The 19,421-nt window shown below is 43.6% G+C and overlaps 1 protein-coding gene and 3 non-coding genes across 4 annotated transcripts; 2 read left to right on the top strand and 2 right to left on the bottom strand.

The window, feature by feature from the left end:
* Positions 1–1,544: 1,544 nt before the first annotated feature.
* On the bottom strand, positions 1,545–1,617 carry trnav-cac (transfer RNA valine (anticodon CAC)). Its single transcript has one exon. It is a non-coding gene; the product is annotated as a tRNA-Val (tRNA).
* A 976-nt stretch (positions 1,618–2,593) lies between these two features.
* trnav-cac (transfer RNA valine (anticodon CAC)) lies at positions 2,594–2,666 on the bottom strand. The gene has a single exon. It is a non-coding gene; the product is annotated as a tRNA-Val (tRNA).
* Positions 2,667–11,960: 9,294 nt separating this feature from the next.
* LOC146624573 (15-hydroxyprostaglandin dehydrogenase [NAD(+)]-like) lies at positions 11,961–15,576 on the top strand. Its single transcript, XM_085364017.1, has 7 exons — positions 11,961–12,059; positions 13,385–13,508; positions 13,598–13,704; positions 13,986–14,082; positions 14,207–14,283; positions 15,172–15,329; positions 15,441–15,576. The coding sequence occupies exons 1-7, from the start codon at positions 11,967–11,969 to the stop codon at positions 15,574–15,576; spliced, it is 792 nt and encodes a 263-aa protein (XP_085220143.1). The 5' UTR covers positions 11,961–11,966.
* Positions 15,577–17,916: 2,340 nt separating this feature from the next.
* On the top strand, positions 17,917–17,989 carry trnav-aac (transfer RNA valine (anticodon AAC)). The gene has a single exon. It is a non-coding gene; the product is annotated as a tRNA-Val (tRNA).
* Positions 17,990–19,421: the final 1,432 nt, after the last annotated feature.

Genomic DNA, 19,421 nt, shown 5'->3' on the forward strand with positions numbered 1-19,421 from the left:
TAAGTGAAAAAAAGAAAAGAAAAAGACAGCAGCCACAGCGCTGTAAACAACAGTAGACTGGTGGGTAATAAGCGAATGAATAATACAGAAAACAGAGATTGGAGACGGGAAACTGTTCTTGAAGTACAGAGAGAGAGAGAGAGAGAGCTAGCTGTGCATGGAGTGTGATTTTAATAGTCGTGGAAGCAAAACAGCAAAATTCATGACGACATTGATCAAATGTGAAGCGCAGTTTGCTGCTTCTTTTGCTGCTGGCTCAGTGAATTTTGGCTGGAGAGACAAAACCTGCAGCTCAGAATCAGCGCAAAAAGACGTAATCACAGCGCGGACCGGACGCATCAGGATCACTGAGCTCCGACAGCGTGTCCGTCTGCGGGCCGTCGGGTGAGAAAGCCGAGAAAGACAAAGTTGATTCTGATGCGTCGGGTCCGTTCTGTGTTTACGTCTTTGTGTGGAGTCCGTGTACCTGCTCTCATCTGCTGTTAGGTTGTTGTTGAAATGGTTTTGTGAGCTTTAATCTGAGAATCTGGCGTTTCTGGCAAAACACAGTTATATTTAAAAGTCGAGTCAGGATCTAATGAGTTGATATGGCTTTATTCAAGCTACTCACCGCCCACTTCCACCTGCACTTTCAACTGGACCACGGCCAATCAGAGAGGTCCCGCCCCTTACTATCTCTGATTGGTTTAGTCCACGATAGGGGCAAAATGTGTGTCTGTTGACCACAGGGAAGGTTACAGATTTTTTTTTTTTTTTTTTTTTTTTTTTTTTTGCTACCTGAACATTTGGTCGCACAGGTGCAACCAAATTTTTTTTTTTAGTCGCACCACTGAAAAATTTGGTCGCATTTGCGACCAAATTGGTCGCACTCTAGAGCCCTGCTAAGTAATTAATTACTTTTGAAAATAAGTAATCAGTAAAGTAACGGGATTACTTTTTTGGGGAAGTAATCAGTAATTAGTTACTGATTACTTTTTTCAAGTAACTTGACCAACACTGCTTATGCACTGCAGCAGTGCAGCACGTGACAATTAAAAGCTACAATTAACGCTGTTAATGGTGACTCACTCATTGTACTTGAATCCATCTATTTTCTTACCTTGTTAAGGTGACCTCGCGCTGTCTTGTCCTCACTGTCTTCTTGGGACTGCTGTCCATCCTCCTGCACTTCTCCATGGAGCCACTGCATCCCTAGCAGCTAACATTTCGGTTAAATTCACACATTTATTCTGCATTTATTTTCAGTTTTTTTTTCCTGTCATGGCTCTAAACTTCTTCAACAAGCTGCATGAGAGCAGAGCGAAGGTAGGGGAGGGGCCGTTGGCGTTAAGTGATTTGATTAGGTAATAGTGTCAGCGATGAAAATGAACATTTTTTTTGTGTAATCAATCTCTATCCGGCTTTAACTGTGGATCCCAGTTTCTGTGGTCAGCTTTTCTTCTGAGTAAATCTTCCTTGTTAAGTTGCTCCTTTTACCGTAATTAACCTGAGTGACCTTTGCACATGCCCATCGACAAGACATTTCTTTCACCCCGGACCAAAACTGTTTCCGCCCGGTTTCGAACCGGGGACCTTTCGCGTGTGAGGCGAACGTGATAACCACTACACTACGGAAACCATGTCGTGATGGCTTTCATCCCTGACCATTAGAAGACTCAGAAGTGCGAGAGTCGCTGTGTGCGATATTTTACAGTTATGAAGTGCATCTCTGAAGAAACAACGCACACAGTTTGAGTGGCACAGACCGTCTGATAAACTGGCACGGTAAGCTGCAGTTAAGTTTGACTGAATCCCCTCTGAACACAAACACATTACACTGAAATTGGCATAATTTAAATAAAATAATATCGCTGCATTCATGTGTTTGCAGGTTCAGCTGATGTTCATTATTTGTCTGTGAAGGTTCTCAGTCATCCAGGTCATCGTAGTCAAAGGAGCTTGCAAAGAAAAGCGTCTGGACTTCTTTAAGTTGCTTGAAGACGTTCATTAAGATGTTCATTATTATTGTGTCCAGTTTCTGCTGACGAAAATTCAGCAGAAACTGTTTTTTCTGTGGAGTGACTGTTACATATGTAGTATATAACACATATACAGTACATATTTTGATTGTGATTACGTAACTCATAGTACTTGCACGTCACATCTTGATGCATGCTCAGTGGTCCAGGTAAGTAAATCCCCAAAAGTTGATTCTGTTCATCTGGACGTAGCGTTTTCAGTGGGAGATACGTTTCGTCACTCATCAACGTTATTTCTTCAGTCTCAGCAGGTTTCCAAAATCTTATAAACAGTATATTTGCATAATGAGTGAAACTAGCACCACTGAAGGAACAATGGGCTGGGAGGTCAGTGCCTTGATCATTAATATGCAAATTCTCATGACCATTGATCAGTGGTCAGTCATTATGCAAAAGTACTGTTTATAAGATCGGGGAAAGATAAGAATGAAGAAGTCACTTGGATGAGTGAGGAAACGTGTCTACAAATGATACGCTACGTCCAGATGAACAGAATGAAATTTTGGGGACATTTTCACATAAGACTTTTGTATGTATTGGTATAACAATGAATATACTGAAATGTAATATAAATGTGTTTCCGCCCGGTTTCGAACCAGGGACCTTTCGCGTGTGAGGCGAACGTGATAACCACTACACTACGGAAACTACTCGAGCGATGTCAAAGGGTCCTTTCTCCAAAAACTGAACTATAGCTAGATCACTGAACTCAAAGACATCCTACAACGACAAGGACGAATGAGCGAAAGTAGTTTTCAGTAGTGATGGCCCGCTTGAAGCTGAAGCTCCGGTGCGTGTGTCAAAAAAATCAACACACTGCTTCAGAAGCACTGTATCGAAGCTTGATTCGTTTGGCCAGAGTCACGTGATCGGTGACGTCCGAAGCTTCATTTAGAACCTAACTGCTTCGGTATCTGATTCAATGGTTTATAAGGAAGCGAATCATTCACGGGATTTGTGGAGTGTTTTGATGGTGACAGATAGCGAACCACTGATCATTCCACTGAGAGATTTGGAGCCAGCGAGGAATAGAGGAGGTTCTGTTGTGTGGGAGAATTTTGAGTTGATTTTTGTCAATCGGGTGGGTTTTACAGCTTTGTGTTCTGGCCGTTTACTTTTGTTTTGTGCGTGTTTATTATATCTGAAAATGGGAAAAAGATAAAATGTCAAAAATCTGCCTCCATAATATAAATATCATTAAATAACTTTAGAAAAACTCCCACTTGACTCTTTACATGTAATGTTGTAAAAATATATATTTTATTGTTTAATTAATCTGAAAATGTTAGTCTGCCAAATGTGCAGCAATTGAATTTATTTATTCTCTTTAGCTGATAGTTTGTGGGGCCCAGGTAGACTGTAAAACTGCATCTCTACCAGTTTCTCTGCACTCCAGCCTCCTCTGGGCCATGTGAAGGGATTTTCCTTAAGGCAGGATAAATGATCTCCACCAAAAGGAACAGGTTCGGCCATCGCACATTAGAACAAATTCTCTTTTTAAATAAAAATGAAAAAGGGTTACCTTAAATGCATCATGTTTTTAATTTGCAATTTCATAAGCATTTTTCCTTTCCATTTCACAATCAATTCTACCCACAGGTCAAAAATATGTCTGGGAAAATTTCCCTAATATAATATTATTTATAAATACACCTGTCTAGCGATTAATTGCATAAGTACATGGAGGCAGGACCTCAGGGCAGAAGCATACTCCATAATGTGTTGTACATTATTATATGTATATATTATATTGTGGCGTGTTGGGGGAGCGGCTAGTTCTCTCCCATCATGCCTTGGGACGTGTGCTGCTGTTTGGATGTTCTTGTTTTGTTGTTTATGGTTACACTACTTTTAACTGTTATCCTGAATGTTGTGTTTGTACTGTGGTTCAAAGGCACTTACAGTTGTTGTTTTATAGAATGAATGAAACCATGGGTGAGTTCTGTTATGCTGTTGATGACCCTCGAAGCACAGTGTAGCATCAGTGTGTGTTGTAATAAAGAGCTCCCCCTACCAGCTTGGGGTTGAATAACAATCTCTCTCTGTGAGCTTCTTTGTAAAGTTTCATCTGCATGCCACAATATGTAACGTGGTATTTTTCAATTATTGTATTCACTAACATCAAGAAGTCACAAGCAAAGGAAGACCACACCATGGTGCATGTTTAAACAAGGACACCTACCCGCTTCAGGACACCTACACCAGGAGATGCCGGACTAGAGCAGCGCAGATACTGAAGGACCCGTCCCATCCTGGCAACAAACTGTTCCAACTTCTGCAATCTGGTAGAAGGTTCCGCATCTTCCGGGAAAGGACAGAGAGACTCAAGAGGAGCTTCTATCCCCAAGCCATCCGTGCCCTAAACACACACACCCGCCCTCTCACATCATCTATAATTGACTGAGTCAGGACTCTTCCAGACACTAAACCAAGGCACAATGTACATTTCAATTCCTTTAATTTTAAATATGTTTATATTGTCTATCCTGTAAAATAGTCAGATGTCTATTCATATTAATGTACAGAATTCACCTGCTTGCTGCTACTGCTGCACATTCACCCAATGTATAGTGGGTGAATATATATATATATAAAAACACCCAGCACGCCCCTGCGGGCGGTTTATCCTTCAAGCTCGGATCCTCTACCAGAGGCCTGGGAGCTTGAGGGTCCTGCGCAGTATCTTAGCTGTTCCCAGGACTGCGCTCTTCTGGACAGAGATCTCCAATGTTGTTCCTGGGATCTGCTGGAGCCACTCGCCTAGCTTGGGAGTCACCGCACCTAGTGCTCCGATTACCACGGGGACCACCGTTACCTTCACCCTCCACATCCTCTCGAGCTCTTCTCTGAGCCCTTGGTATTTCTCCAGCTTCTCGTGTTCCTTCTTCCTGATATTGCTGTCATTCGGAACCGCTACATCGATCACTACGGCCATCTTCTTCTGTTTGTCTACCACCACTATGTCCGGTTGGTTAGCCACCACCATTTTGTCCGTCTGTATCTGGAAGTCCCACAGGATCTTAGCTCGGTCATTCTCCACCACCCTTGGGGGCATCTCCCATTTTGACCTCGGGACTTCCAGGTTATACTCGGCACAGATGTTCCTGTACACTATGCCGGCCACTTGGTTATGGCGTTCCATGTATGCCTTGCCTGCTAGCATCTTGCACCCTGCTGTTATGTGCTGGATTGTCTCTGGGGCATCTTTACACAGCCTGCACCTGGGGTCTTGCCTGGTGTGATAGACCCCAGCCTCTATGGATCTTGTGCTCAGAGCTTGTTCTTGTGCTGCCATGATTAGTGCCTCTGTGCTGTCTTTCAGTCCAGCTTTGTCCAGCCACTGGTAGGATTTCTGGATATCAGCCACCTCCTCTATCTGCCGGTGGTACATACCGTGCAGGGGCCTGTCCTTCCATGATGGTTCCTCGTCTCCCTCCTCTTTCTTGGGTTTCTGCTGCCTGAGGTATTCACTGAGCACTCGGTCAGTTGGGGCCATCTTCCTAATGTATTCTTGGATGTTCGTTGTCTCATCCTGGACTGTGGTGCTGACACTCACCAGTCCCCGGCCCCCTTCCTTCCGCTTAGCGTACAGCCTCAGGGTGCTGGATTTGGGGTGAAACCCTCCATGCATGGTAAGGAGCTTTCTTGTCTTTATGTCAGTGGCTTCTATCTCCTCCTTTGGCCAGCCTATTACCCCAGCAGGGTACCTGATCACGGGCAGGGCGTACGTGTTGATGGCCCGGATCTTGTTCTTACCATTCAGCTGACTCCTCAGGACTTGCCTGACCCTCTGCAGGTACTTGGTGGTTGCAGCTTTTCTAGCGGCCTCTTCATGGTTCCCATTCGCCTGTGGGATCCCCAGGTACTTGTAACTGTCCTCTATGTCTGCAATGTTGCCTTCTGGTAGTTCAATCCCCTCAGTTCTGACTACCTTCCCTCTCTTTGTTACCATCCGACTACACTTCTCCAGTCCGAACGACATTCCAATGTCATTGCTGTATAGCCTGGTAGTGTGGATCAGTGAATCGATGTCTCGTTCACTCTTGGCATACAGCTTGATGTCATCCATGTACAGGAGGTGGCTGACAACTGCTCCGTTCTGTAGTCGGTATCCGTAGCCAGTCTTGTTAATGATCTCACTGAGGGGGTTCAGGCCTATGCAGAACAGCAGTGGGGACAGAGCATCTCCTTGGTAGATCCCGCACTTGATGGTGACTTGTGCTATGGGCTTGGAGTTGGCCTCTAGTGTTGTACGCCACATCCCCATTGAGTTCCTGATGAAGGCTCTTAGGGTCCCATTGATCTTGTACAATTCTAGGCATTCCAGTATCCAGCTGTGGGGCATTGAGTCATAGGCCTTCTTGTAATCAATCCAGGCAGTGCACAGGTTGGTCAGTCTGGTCTTGCAGTCTCGGCTGATTGTTCTGTCTACCAGTAGCTGGTGTTTTGCGCCTCTGGTATTCTTGCCAATTCCTTTCTGTGTCCCGCTCATGTATTGACCCATGTGCCTGTTCATCTTAGCCGATATGATGCCTGACAGGAGCTTCCATGTAGTACTGAGGCAGGTTATTGGTCGGTAGTTGGAGGGGACCGGTCCCTTCTTGGGGTCCTTGGGGATCAGGACCGTCCGGCCTTCAGTTAGCCATTCCGGGTGTCTCTCGTTAACTAGCAGCTGGTTCATTTGTGCTGCCAGACGCTCGTGGAGTGCAGTCAGCTTCTTCAGCCAGTAGGCGTGAACCATGTCGGGCCCTGGTGCTGTCCAACTCTTCATACTGGAGACCCTTTCTTGGATATCTGCCACTGTGATGGTTACTGGACCCTGTTCAGGGAGGTCGCTGTGGTCAGCCCTCAGATCCTCTAGCCACTGAGCATTGCCGTTATGGGTTGCATCCTTCTCCCATATGCTCTTCCAGTATTGCTCCGTCTCCAGCCTTGGTGGTGCTGTTCTCTTATTGTTCCCTTGCCACTGAGAGTACACCTTTGCTGGTTCTGTGGAGAACAGCTGGTTTATTCTCCTGCCTTCTATCTCTCTGGTGTACCTCCTCAAGCGGCTGGCCAAGGCTGTGAGTCTTTGCTTGGCAGTTTCCAAGGCCTCAGGTATGGACAGCTTGCTGTATTTCTTAGGCACCTTATTTGTCGCACCTTTCTGCAACTCCGTTAGTTGGCTAACCTCCCTCCGTGCTACTTTGATCTTGCCCTCTAGCCTCCTTCTCCATGGAGGGTACTGCCCCTTGTCGCTGTTCAACTTGTAGCCAAGCATCTCACTGATCACTGTTGCCGTATTGTAGATCAGCTTGTTAGTGTCGGTAATCGTGGTTGTAGGTATTGCCCGTAGTGCTGCGTTAACATCATCTAGCAGACCTTCTGAGGGAACTTCACGTAATCTTGGTAACCGGCTACGCGGGATCCAGGTTTCAAGCTTGGCCATGATCCTATTTTTCAGGTCAGTTCCTCTCGCACTCAACGATCCTTCTCCTATCGCACTTGGGGCTATGTACCCAATCTCGGGTGGGGGTGATGATATCTCCCCCCTGACCTGGCGTCCTGACTCCTCCTTGCCGTAGCATTTGTGTTGTACCTCGTCAATCTCTAGCTGTGAGAGCAGTCCCTTCTTTCGAATGTTGGAACACTGAGCTACTAGTTGTTTCGCCGTCATTGTGGATGTTGGGTATCGAAGAATCCATAGGTCCCTCATCCTATTCATGTAGCCCCTTCCGCCGGGGTTACTTGCATAGTAGCATTCCAACAACGCCCTGTTTTCGTCTCTTGCCCACCGATGCCTTCTTGTTCCAGTAGCCCACTTTTCGTCAGGGTGCCCTGGTTCCTCAACACCTGACGCGGACCTTGTTGATCCGGGCGACGTCCGAGCCGGCATGCCTTCATATTTATCTGTCTCGCTCATGTCTGCGGTAGGCTTGCTTAGCATAGGGGGTCTAGCCTTAGGACCCTTACTGGATACAGACGCCCCAGGCAGGAATCGAACTTGCGATCCTCTGTTCCAAAGGCGTGTAGTCTAACCACTACGATATATATATATATATATATATCACATGTCGTGTCAGGCTACATTTCATTGTGTGTTATACTTGTATAACTATGCATGTGACAAATAAAGAACCTTGAACCTTGAGAGTTTACTGGTCAAAACTATTTATTAAACAAATAAAACACATTTTTTTAACCACCAAAAAATACACGTTCAAAGCAACACAACAGCGGCCCAATATCAGACAAAACTCCACTCTGTAGAGTAGGCAATCGTAATGAAGCAGTTGGTTTTATTTTGTGGATTCAAGCTGCTCTTTGTATTTTTGGCCACCAGATGTCACCAAACAGGACTGTGTTGAAAAGCTTCGAGTAATGAACCGTTTTTCAATACAAGCTTCAGTGCTTCAGAAAGCTTCATTTGGCCATCACTAGTTTTCAGCATTGTCTTCTATTGTTATTCTATATGTAACAAGTGTCACCTGGCAGTTTGTTGCTCTCTGCCAGGTGATTGGCTGAAGAGCTGTGAAAAGGTGCCTTCCTCCTGCTGCAGAGTCGGGGCGGTCTGCCTCCCCCCACCGTAGGGAAAAGGGTAACACCACCTGGGTCTGGGTGCAGTTCCCCCCTCCAGGGGCAAGGGCACCTAGACCCGGTTTGTAGAGTACGCTTGGGGAGTGTGATCGTGTGTACAACGTCTCTTTATGTCTGTCTCCACGTTGGGTGAGTGTGGAGTAAGTGCATATGAGAGCATGAGGGTGGGAATGGATGTTTGTATCTGTGTGTGCCTGTATGTCTGTGTCTATATGTCAGGTTGGGTGTCAGGCGCCACCTCTCTGGGAACATCTCAGGCCCTCCAAGGTATGGAGGCCTATCTCCCCCTACCACCACTTCCCCTGCCAGTGGCGGTCCCCCTCGGACATCGGTGCGTTGGTGGCTCTTTGTGTCCGGGGGTGGGCGTCCAGGTACACACCGGCTCACTCCTTGGCGGCCGCTTATCGGGGCCTGGAGCCTGGGGCTCGCTCGGGCCACTTCGGAGGTGGGGTGCCCCCGGCCTCTCGGCCTGGGGCTCGGTCACTCAGGCGCGGCTGGCTGCCGGCGGAGCTCACGGGCGCGTCACTGCAACTCCCCCTGGCTTCTGCTCCGCGGCTGCTGGGTGAGCCCTCATCTGGGACTCTCCTCAGCTCTTTCTGGGACAGTGGCGCAGCTGCCCCTCTGTTGGTCTTCCTTGGTCTCTTGTGTTCTGGGGGCCTCTGGATGTCTGGAGTTTTGATCTCCTCCATACCTGCTTCATGCCCTGAAGGACGGGGCTGTGGCCCCCCCACACCCTCTAGCAGATTATTACATGAAGGAACCTTTTAAAAAACAAAAAACAAGCGCGTCCATGCTCACAGGTGAACACACGGGTGATCACACCCACAAACTACACCCTTTTTGGCTCCTACCTCAAAGCACACTGTGTTCTGTTGATCTTATGTGCTGCACAATAATGTTTAATATTTAGTATTTACTGTCATATTCCCATATATCATTGTGATGTTGTTTATTCTATTACTCTTGTTCTCTTCTGCTTGCTTTCTTTTTTCTTTCTCAGCAGGTGATCCAGGTGATTGATATATGCATTTTTTTTCTCTGCCCGTTCTGTTGGTTTTTGTCTTTTGCCCTTCTCCCCCGTCCCTCTTCTCAGCTGTTTCTCTTTCCCTCTTTCTTTCTCCCCTTCTTTCCCCCAGTCAAGTCTGTCCCGTATTCAGTAAGTGAAAATAAAATAAACAATAAAAGGTGAATCAAATGGACCATTACGGCAAGGCTGGGATGGTCAATTTGGTAAAGTAAATCCGTTGGGCATCTTTCTTTGCCTTTAGACAATAATTCTGATGGCAAAAGAGCCAAACGGGACAGGCAAAAAAAAAAAAAAAAAGCTGTGAAAAGGTAGTGGGTGTGTGGAAAAAAAAATCAGAGGCAATTAATTCACTCAGGTGCGAGTGGGTATACTGTCGGTAAGAGACTTTTGCCATTTTTGTTTGGATCGTTTGCTATTGCATGTGCCTATTTTTAATGTGTCATTGGACTTTTTTAGTGTGATCACGAATTTTAATAGAAGAATTGATCAAGCCCTAGATCGACTGCGCGCAGGGAAACTGATCAATATTGTAGGTATATTGAGTGTTTGTTTTAGCTTCATGATTTTGAATGGTTTCCTAAAATTGATATTTTATTGGGTAATATTTTAATTGATAAAGTTGTTTGTTTTTCAGCTGTGCTGTCTCTGCTGTCCTTTTTTCGTTCTTTTGATTGATTTGTAATTTTGTTTTGGTTAGTCTGTCCAGCCGTAAAGGCGGTTATTGATTGAGAGTAAGTTGTGTAAGGGCGGACTAACCTCCCTTTTGTTTGTTTTTTTGTTTAATTGTTTGTGCCACTTCCCTTTATTTCCCAATCGCAGGCCATGCATAGCACTGATTCCCAGCTGCGCTGAGACCCGAATTGTTTCAATCAATCAAAGCTTTATTCGTCACATGCAGGTTGCCCTGCAGTGAAATGGGACCCCTACCCACCCTTACACATATGGCACAAACATTACATGGGGATACAGGTCGGAGATTGGTAGAATCAGAGGGAAAAAAACATTGAAATGTACACTACAGTGGGGAAAGTACAAGAGGAAAAAAAGAGACCCCTACTCGTGCTGTGCTTCCATGGTAGGACAGCACGAGAACAGGAAACAAAAAACTCCTCTGCACAAAAAAGCACATAAATGTCCACAGCACAACATTGTGAAGACATGACAAGCCACAGGGGTGGGTGAGGAGTAATCCGAAGCGAACACAGCAGCCCATTCCAGCGCGGCACATGTTTGCAGTGTGTGCCACGATTGCAGTGTCGCTAAGCGGGGTGTGACGGGTTGCAGTGTTGTTATTTTCGCACAGTTTGTGTGGTAAGTCTCATGGACAGCTGGGATATCAGCAGGATGTGTTGTAAGTCCTGTCTGGAAATGACTGGGAATTTGTATGTCTAACTCATGTAATAAATAAATGATCAATTTATTTCTTTGCCCCGTTTACTCATCCCTTGTCCTCGGTTACATATACATTATACATTCTCACTCAGGAGAGTGCACTTTCTTTATATCGTGACTGTAATGCCTTTTTCTAAAGCTTAATGTGTTAAACACAGTCCGGTTTCAACTAAATCATGACCCGCACCGAGCCAGCAGAGCTACAGTACTCTGACAAACGAAGAATGTGGATGAAAACAGAACTGACTCTCAAAACACCCAACCCTTCAGATAGGGCTGTGCGATATAACCAAAATCTCATGTTAATTTATGAACACAATTCCCAGAAACGTCTAATTTTAAAGATAAAAGTGTTCTGCCAGTGGAGATGCTTTAATGTATCAGATTTTTGAAATTAAAGGTCTACTTTTTTTAAAAAAATTTAATTGAACCTCTGACAATAAAAGTATCAACTGCTGTCTCTATTCAGATTTGTTTGGCCAGCCTGTTTGCCTCCTCTTTTCAGCAGCAAGCCACAGATCAAGTGTGGCAGAAGCAACATTCCCACCGTAATTTCTGTGGAAATTGTGAAGTCTAATTTATTTAGCAATCTTGCAGCTTTAGAATAAATGGATTAAAATACAAAGCACATTCTTCACTGGCAGCTCTAAACAGCCCAAGAAAGTCCACCCCAAAATGAGTGCAAGCCATATTTGGCTCAGTTAGACTATAGTTGGCCAAGCTGTGTTCTCCAGAACAAGACAAGTCTGCTGACTGTGGTCCATTGATTGATTGACACATTGTTATTGCTTGTACATTCACTTGCTCTCTCTTGCATGTCAAACGTTAGAACCTGCTAGTCTTCCTGATGGGTGGTGACAAATAAAAAGCCAGCAACTTCTCTTTGTTTCACATTCTCTTATTTCTTTGCAGGCATACGGACGCTGACCTTCTCAGTCCCTTCTTCTACTGAAATGGCTCTGAGCGGTAAAACTGCAGTAGTGACTGGAGCTGCGATGGGAATAGGAAAAGCCATAACGGAGATTCTTCTAAAAAATGGTGCCAAGGTACGTGTGGCATTGTAGGCATTGACTGAAAAGGTAGACACATCATCATTTAACAGTGTAGGAAGAGATATTTATTATATATAAGATAACTAAAGATAACTAAGCAAGTTGCCTGGATTCAGATATTTTTACACTAAGTTACAGCTCATATGATCAGCTCAGGAAAAGGGCATTGGGGATCAATATTAGTTTTCTTCATAGATAAAGATATCATCTTATTAAACTAATCTCAACTGTACGTGAAGATGCTGCAGCTTTATTGGTGGTGTACGTTTCCACAGAAAACTTACCAACACCCTTTAGTTGGAAAAAACAACTAAGAAAGTTGTTGTTGACATCATGCCAAAAGCGAGGTGAAAAGTAAAAAAGTTGATTTAGTGGTTGTCAACCTGCGAGGGTGCGGGTGGGGGGTGGTGGAGTTGTGGTGCAGTTAAATTAAACTGAATGATTTTCCCAGAGAAAACAACCAAACAAGAGTTTGTTTTTTTTATGATATCATGCTAAAAGAAAGGCTAAAAGGCTGAATGTGATTCTTTACTTCTGAGATAAAAGAGGGACATGGCCTCAATCTAGTCTTTAAATCTTTATTTGCCTCAAGCAGTTCAAACAAAACAAATACATGGATTCTCCTTCAATCAGAAAACCAGTCAGTCTGCAAGCAGTTCACTGTAGCCAACTTCCTGAAAGATGAACCTACTTATTATTACACAGGATTATATATAGAACTGTGCTTCTTTCACGTAAGTCTAAAGTCTTATGTGAAAGTAAGAATTGATTCTGTTCATCTGGACGTAGCGTATCAGTGGGAGACACGTTTCGTCACTCATCCAAGTGACTTCTTCAGTCTGATCTTTTCCCAATCCTACAAACAGTACATTTGCATAGTGAAAGATCAATTGTCATGAAAATTGGCATATTAACTTACCTCCCAGCCCATAGTTCCCCATTTCTGTACCGGCCTCGCACTGGTCTGCACAAACAACTTCTAAATATACTCAGGCATAGCGTGGCCAAATATATGTGTGCAATAAGATTCAGAGATGTAGGTGTGAAATCTAACTATGTGTACGTGCAGAATTAAACTACGAGCAACAGTAACAGTGGCCTGCATGCCCAACCCGGGCTTCATCACAGCTCACCAAGCTACAGGCAAAATCACAAAAATAAAGTAAGATTTATAAAAAATGGTCGACCTCACAAGGCAGTGTCGGAACTTACCAACACCCTTTAATTACTGCAAGTCTGTCAAAGTAGTTCATATGTTTTCAAATAGCCTAGATGGGTACCTAACAAACTGACAGCATATCTGTCCTTTCTGTCAACAGGTTGTACTTCTGGATAAGAATAAAGCCGCAGGGGAGAGTTTGGTCGAAGCCCTGAGCAAAGAGTACGAACCAGATCGAATGCTGTTCAGGGAATGCAACATACAATCAGATGAGGAGTTCAAAGGTAAAACACATGACATTGGAAATCAGATTATAAATGTTGGAGGTACAAAGGTTAGCATAATTGTAAAGCACTGTTTTCTCCTCTCTCAGCTGCCTTTCAGAAAGCCGTAGAAACCTTTGGAGGAATCGACATCTTGTGCAACAATGCCGGCATGTTCGATGAGTCTGAGTGGGAGAATATGGTCTCCACAAACCTTGTGAGAAAGAGAAAGCACAACAATTAATTATATTTCTAATACCTCAAATTTATGAATTGCTGATTCATTCAGAAAGATGTTGTTCCTTTTATTAGTTAGTCTGAAATAAACAATTGGCAACCTGAGAAAGTCCAAATTTAGTAGCCTTGGGTTACATTATTCTTCCTGTTATTCATCACAATGTTTTGTATGCAGATGACTGTTTGAAGTGTTTACAGAGAGAAAACAGATTTTCACTGTATGAACTGATGCCAAAATGACGGGGGTTTTTTTTCCTGTAGGTGGGCTCTATTAGGGGAACTTATTTGGCTCTGGAGCACATGAACAAATTGAAGGGAGGTCAAGGAGGGGTCATCATCAATGTTTCATCCTTGGCAGGTAAATACTGTAAATTCAAATTGGAGACAAATTGGAGACATACCAGACTAGGATTGTAAATGTCATTACATTAATAACACTAAACTTAAACCCTGTACAATGATTGATATAACCCATCCTACAGGTCTTGGACCTTTGCTTACAGCTCCTGTCTACTCGGCTACTAAACACGGGCTGGTCGGATTCACTCGATCCATTGCAGTAAGAGATTCTCCCATGAGATTGTTTAAGAAGATTTTAAAAAAATCTATCAAATTTCTGCAGAAATTAATTGAAACTAGAGCAAATTTAATACTAATAAAATGTTTGCCTTACTTTTTCATTTTTAACTTTATTGTTTGGCATTTCCTGCACATTGACCTCACAGTTCAGTCTGAGGCAGCGCTCGCACATAACATCAAGTGAAAAAGAAAGCGTTCACAGGACTCTGCAGTGAAAAACACCACATTATTCAACAGCTTGTAGAGCCACCGTGTGGCAGCAATAATATCCAGTAACCATCCACGTATGACTCCCATTGTTGGGGAGAAATTTTAACTCACTCTTCTTTACAACATTTTTTCAGGTTTATGGAAGTTTGCAGGTATTTGTCTATGCACTGATCTCTTTGACTGCAAGTCCTTCATTACTTTCTGTTTGGGCCATTCTGTCGTAGATTTGTTGCTTGGGAGCATTGTCCCGTTCCATGAACACATTTTAAACAAACCTGTACTGGTTCTGGACAGACAGCCTGAAATTTGACTCTGGTTTTACGTCTACACTGGCAAACAGTTTGTGGTAGTTTGTTTAATTACTTTTGTCTGAAAATGTTCCTAAACGGTTACTACAATTCTTTGGATGGTTAAATTTGTAATCCAGTGTGGAGGTGTAAGAGGCAAAATTAGAAAAATGTGCAAACATTGTGCACGTGCACGATATGTGCAGAATCTTTCAGACTTCATCTTTAAATTTGGAATCTTTGGACACTGAACTTCAAAAATGCAAATGTTGAAACAAAGAGCACTTGTTGTTTATCCTCACACTACGCTTTCTATGTAGATGAAATGTAACTTAAAAAGCCTAACTATGTGTTGTTGTTTTTTCCAATAGGCTGCCTTTGCAGCATCAGACTATGGTATACGGGTCAATGCTATTTGCCCAGGTTTTGTTCAAACAAACCTGATCTCTGAAATGAAATCTCAAACGGGCCAATTTGCCCACCTGGTAGATGCAAGACTTCAGATGCGAGAGAATCTTGGGGTGTTAACGTAAGTCTTTGTTTGTAGTAACCCCTACAACATCAACATTTTGGGGGGTTTCCCCCTCTACAACTGGATTTAAAATCATCTTAAAATGCATATTGTATCTTTTTGACGCAGTGCAACCGAGGTAGCAGAGTGCATCCTTGAGCTGGTAAAAGATGAGACCAAAAATGGAGAGGCCCTCGTGGTCGTAAAGGACTCAAAATTTTATGTGACTTTCCCAACACTGGATAAGAGCAGTGACAAACCATAAAATCATCATGTCAGTATCTGATATCATTCTTTAAGTATACTTGAAGTTAAAACACACACACGCGCACCTCAGTACATGACCTCACTCAACAAAGACCTTTTAGAAGTATACTTCCTGACTCCGTTTGAGTCATCTGTTACCAGGCAAACTCCAATGCAGCAGGCTGCTGAATGCACCCACACAGGCCTTTATTCCATCTCTAGACAACATGTATAATATGTGGTAAATTGTACTGTAAACATGTAGGCAACCTTTCAATAGCTGTACTTGGCTCCATTGATCGGCCAGACATCGCGCTGCCCGTAGCTTCAAACCATTAATTAACTTGACCTAGCTTCAACTCTTTAATTAGCAATATGTGTATAACATGATTACAGTTGCACCTGCAATGAAAGATTATGTGCTTATGCTAACACCTGAAATACAGACTTTAATGTAACATCAACAGTTTCAATAAATGTGTCAATGAAATGATAATGATAAATCATAAGTGATGCAACAATAATAATAATGATTATGAATAGTAACAGTAAAATAATATTTCATCTCTACAACTGCTTAAAGTCCTCCGATTGGCCTCCCTGTTGCTGCGGAGCCTGGGATGGTCTGCTTGCCTCCACCCCGGGGGGAAGGGTAACATCTCTTGGGTCTGGGTTCTGTTTCCCCCTCTGGGGGCGAGGGTACCTGGACCCGGGGTATAGAGTATGTTTGGGGAGTGTGATTGTGTGTACATGTCCATTTATGTCAATCCTTACGTTGGGTGAGTGCTGAGTGTTTGTATATGTGTGCATGATGGTGGGAATGCATGTTTGTGTCTGTGTGTGCCTGTTTGTCTGTGTCTGTGTGTGCCTGTTTGTCTGTGTCTGTGTGTGCCTGTTTGTCTGTGTCTATATGTCAGGTCGAGTCTTAGACTCCACCTCTCTGGGAACTCCCAGGCCCTCCAAAGTGTGGAGGCCTATCTCCCCTCACCACACTCCCTGCCGGTGACTGATGCCCTCAGGGGTCGGTGCATTGGTGGTTCTTGGTGTCCGGGGCTGGGCGCTCAGGTATGTACCAGCTCACTCCCGGTGGCTACTTGGCGGGGCCTGGCGCCTGTTGCTCGGTCAGGCCTCCTCTGGGGTGCAGGGGGCCCTCAGGGCTCCGGCCTCTTGGCCTGCGGCTTGGCTCACTCTGGCACAGCTGGCTGCTGGCAGAGCCGGCGGGCACGCCGGTGCAGCCCCCTCTAGCTTCTGCTCGGTGGCTACTGGGTGACGCCTCGTCTGGGAATCCTCAGCCCTTCCCATGAAGGTGGCACGGATGCCCCTCCGGTGGTCCTCCTTGGGCTCTCGCACTCTGGGGCCTCTGGATGTCTGGGGCCTGGATCTCCTCCATGTCTGCTTCATGCCCTGGGGGACGGGGCTATGGCTCTCTACATCCTCTTGCAGACCATTACATGTGGAAACCATTTGAATACAAGCACGCTGATCCACACAGGTGTGCACACGCATGTTCACTTTTGTAGACTTAAATTACACCTTTCTTGGCTGCTACTTCAAAGCACATTGTGTGCTGTCTGTCCTGCGTGCTGCACAACAACATTGAATATTTAGTATTTATTGCTGTTTACACTTAGCTAGATTAATGCGATGGTGTTGTGTTTAGTATGTTGCTTTGGGTTTTTTTTGCTTGTTTTCTATTCTTTCTCTCTCAACAGGTGATCCAGGAGATTTTATTTTATTTTATCCCTTTCTCACTGTCCCTCTCCCCTTCTGTTTTTCCTTTCCTTCCTCTTTCTTTCTCCCTTTCCTATCCCTCACTCATGTCTGTCCCGTCTGTAACATCTGAAAATAAAATAAAATAAATAATAAAAACAAAGGTCGATCAAATGGACCAATACGGCAATGCCACGATGATCCATTTGGCAAAATAAATCCATTGGGTATCCTTGTTGGTCTTCAGACAACAATTCTGACGGCTAAAGAACCAAATGGGACAGGCAGAAAAAAAATCCTCTACTAATACACTATTAAGTATCATGGGAAAATAATGTAAGTTATACAAACAAACAGCCAAGACTAGATTCTTTTGACTCATTTTCAATAAAATATTATCTGTCATTGTTGGGAGAACATTTTTGCGACTTCTATTCTTATATTTTAGAACACATGACATTTTTAATGTTATCTAATCATTTTCTTCTTCGGATGCTGTCATAAATCATATTTATTTTAGAACATATGACAATTTTGCATATCATTAATATAATATAATATTGTACAATTAAAACATGCATCATATTCGCTTGTTTCTTTACATGTGCTGCATTTGTATTCCGATTGACCCTTTAGTGGCGCATGCGAAGTTTCCGTAGTGTAGTGGTTATCACGTTCGCCTAACACGCGAAAGGTCCCCGGTTCGAAACCGGGCGGAAACATGTTTTTTTTTTCTTTTTCTTTCTTCTTCTTCAAACATGGCTTCACATGTACAGCGAGAATGCAGTGTATAAATATTGTAAACTTTGTTTCAGTGTTGAGATTTACAAAAACCATTGTTGTTTTTTTTTATTCTGTTTAGGTTTTAATCTGATTTTACTCTCATCACCTGCAAGTCTGATACAGTGTACAACAGTGATAGACAGCAATACATACTTCTCCAAAAATTCTCTCTTTATCTAAGTTTTAGTGACAATGGGTATTAGTACTACAAAATAAATAGTGTGTAGAAAAACATATTAAATTCCCAAGCATCCTCCTGCAATTAGACACATTTTTTTGACATAAATAAACTCACCTGCTTCTTCAGATATCAGTGGGACTGGTTCAGTGTCTGGAGTGTGAGTATGGGGAGATGGGAGTGGGACAGCTAAGCCTCATGTCAATATCTGATATCATTATTTAGGTATTTGGCAGATGCTTGGAAAAAAAAAACAGCAACAAAAAACTCAAACAAATAAAACAAACAAAAAATTCCTCAAACCATGTTTTCTTTTGGTTTTGCCTTCTTTGCCAAAAAGGTTATGTTTTTGGTATTGTGTCTCATTATTCTGTATGTAAACACTTATAGAAAGTACCCCATAAAGATTTTTAATATCATGTCACATTTTACCTCTGACCCCTCTTTCAAGGTCAAATAAGGCCAAATTTTCATAAAATGTCTTTTATCTTCAAACTGTGCTTAAAGGACTGCTACAAAAACATTACAACATCAAAACCAGTCTAACTATAACCCATGTCTGTGGCAGAAACTGACCCCAGAGTGACACTCCACCAGTGTCTGTAGTGTGGTATCATGTTCGCCTTACAAGTCTGGTTAATTAATGCAGTTCTGAATGCAAGAGGAGGTTCAGGTAGCAGGGTGCAGATAAAAAAAAGTGTCCGGAGTGTAAATAGAAACCATCCTGTAATAAAGAATCTTGATGTATTACGTTACTCAGGCATAGAGTTGGATGTCTCGAGACCCGCCTTCTCGAGACCACTTTTACGTGGTCTTGGTCTCGTCTTGGTCTCGACGGACTTTGGTCTCGGTCTTGTCTTGGTCTCGCTGTCTCGGTCTTGCTGTCTCAGATCAACATAGTGGTCAGGAGATTTGGAGTCAACAGTATCCATGACACACAGCGTAACGTTCGATAATGCATCATGCGCAAAAGCTTTAGCTCTAAGAGCCGTGCTTAGAGAGTGCTTTGTAGTGAATCAGAATAGTCGACTCCCATTGAGCGAGAGCCGGCTCCTCACTTAATTTCCTTGCGCTGCTCAGCTGTCACGCAGCGACACACAGTGGCTCAGCCATGCTCAAATCCCTCCACATTGTGGATTATAATCTTCAGTTTGATGTTGCAATTTTATCTATATATAAAGTATAACTGAAAC

This window comes from Diplotaxodon limnothrissa, linkage group LG10 (assembly GCF_057381915.1).
Source record: "Diplotaxodon limnothrissa isolate DT_005_m linkage group LG10, D_limnothrissa_male_GT1.1, whole genome shotgun sequence".
Lineage (NCBI taxonomy): Eukaryota > Metazoa > Chordata > Actinopteri > Cichliformes > Cichlidae > Diplotaxodon > Diplotaxodon limnothrissa.

Coding starts and splice junctions, on each gene's coding strand:
- LOC146624573 (XM_085364017.1), top strand. CDS start 11,967: ATGGCTCTGAGCGGTAAAACTGCAGTAGTGACTGGAGCTGCGATGGGA. Junction 12,060..13,384: donor TTCTAAAAAATGGTGCCAAG/GTACGTGTGGCA, acceptor TTCTGTCAACAG/GTTGTACTTCTGGATAAGAA. Junction 14,284..15,171: donor GATTCACTCGATCCATTGCA/GTAAGAGATTCT, acceptor TTTTTCCAATAG/GCTGCCTTTGCAGCATCAGA.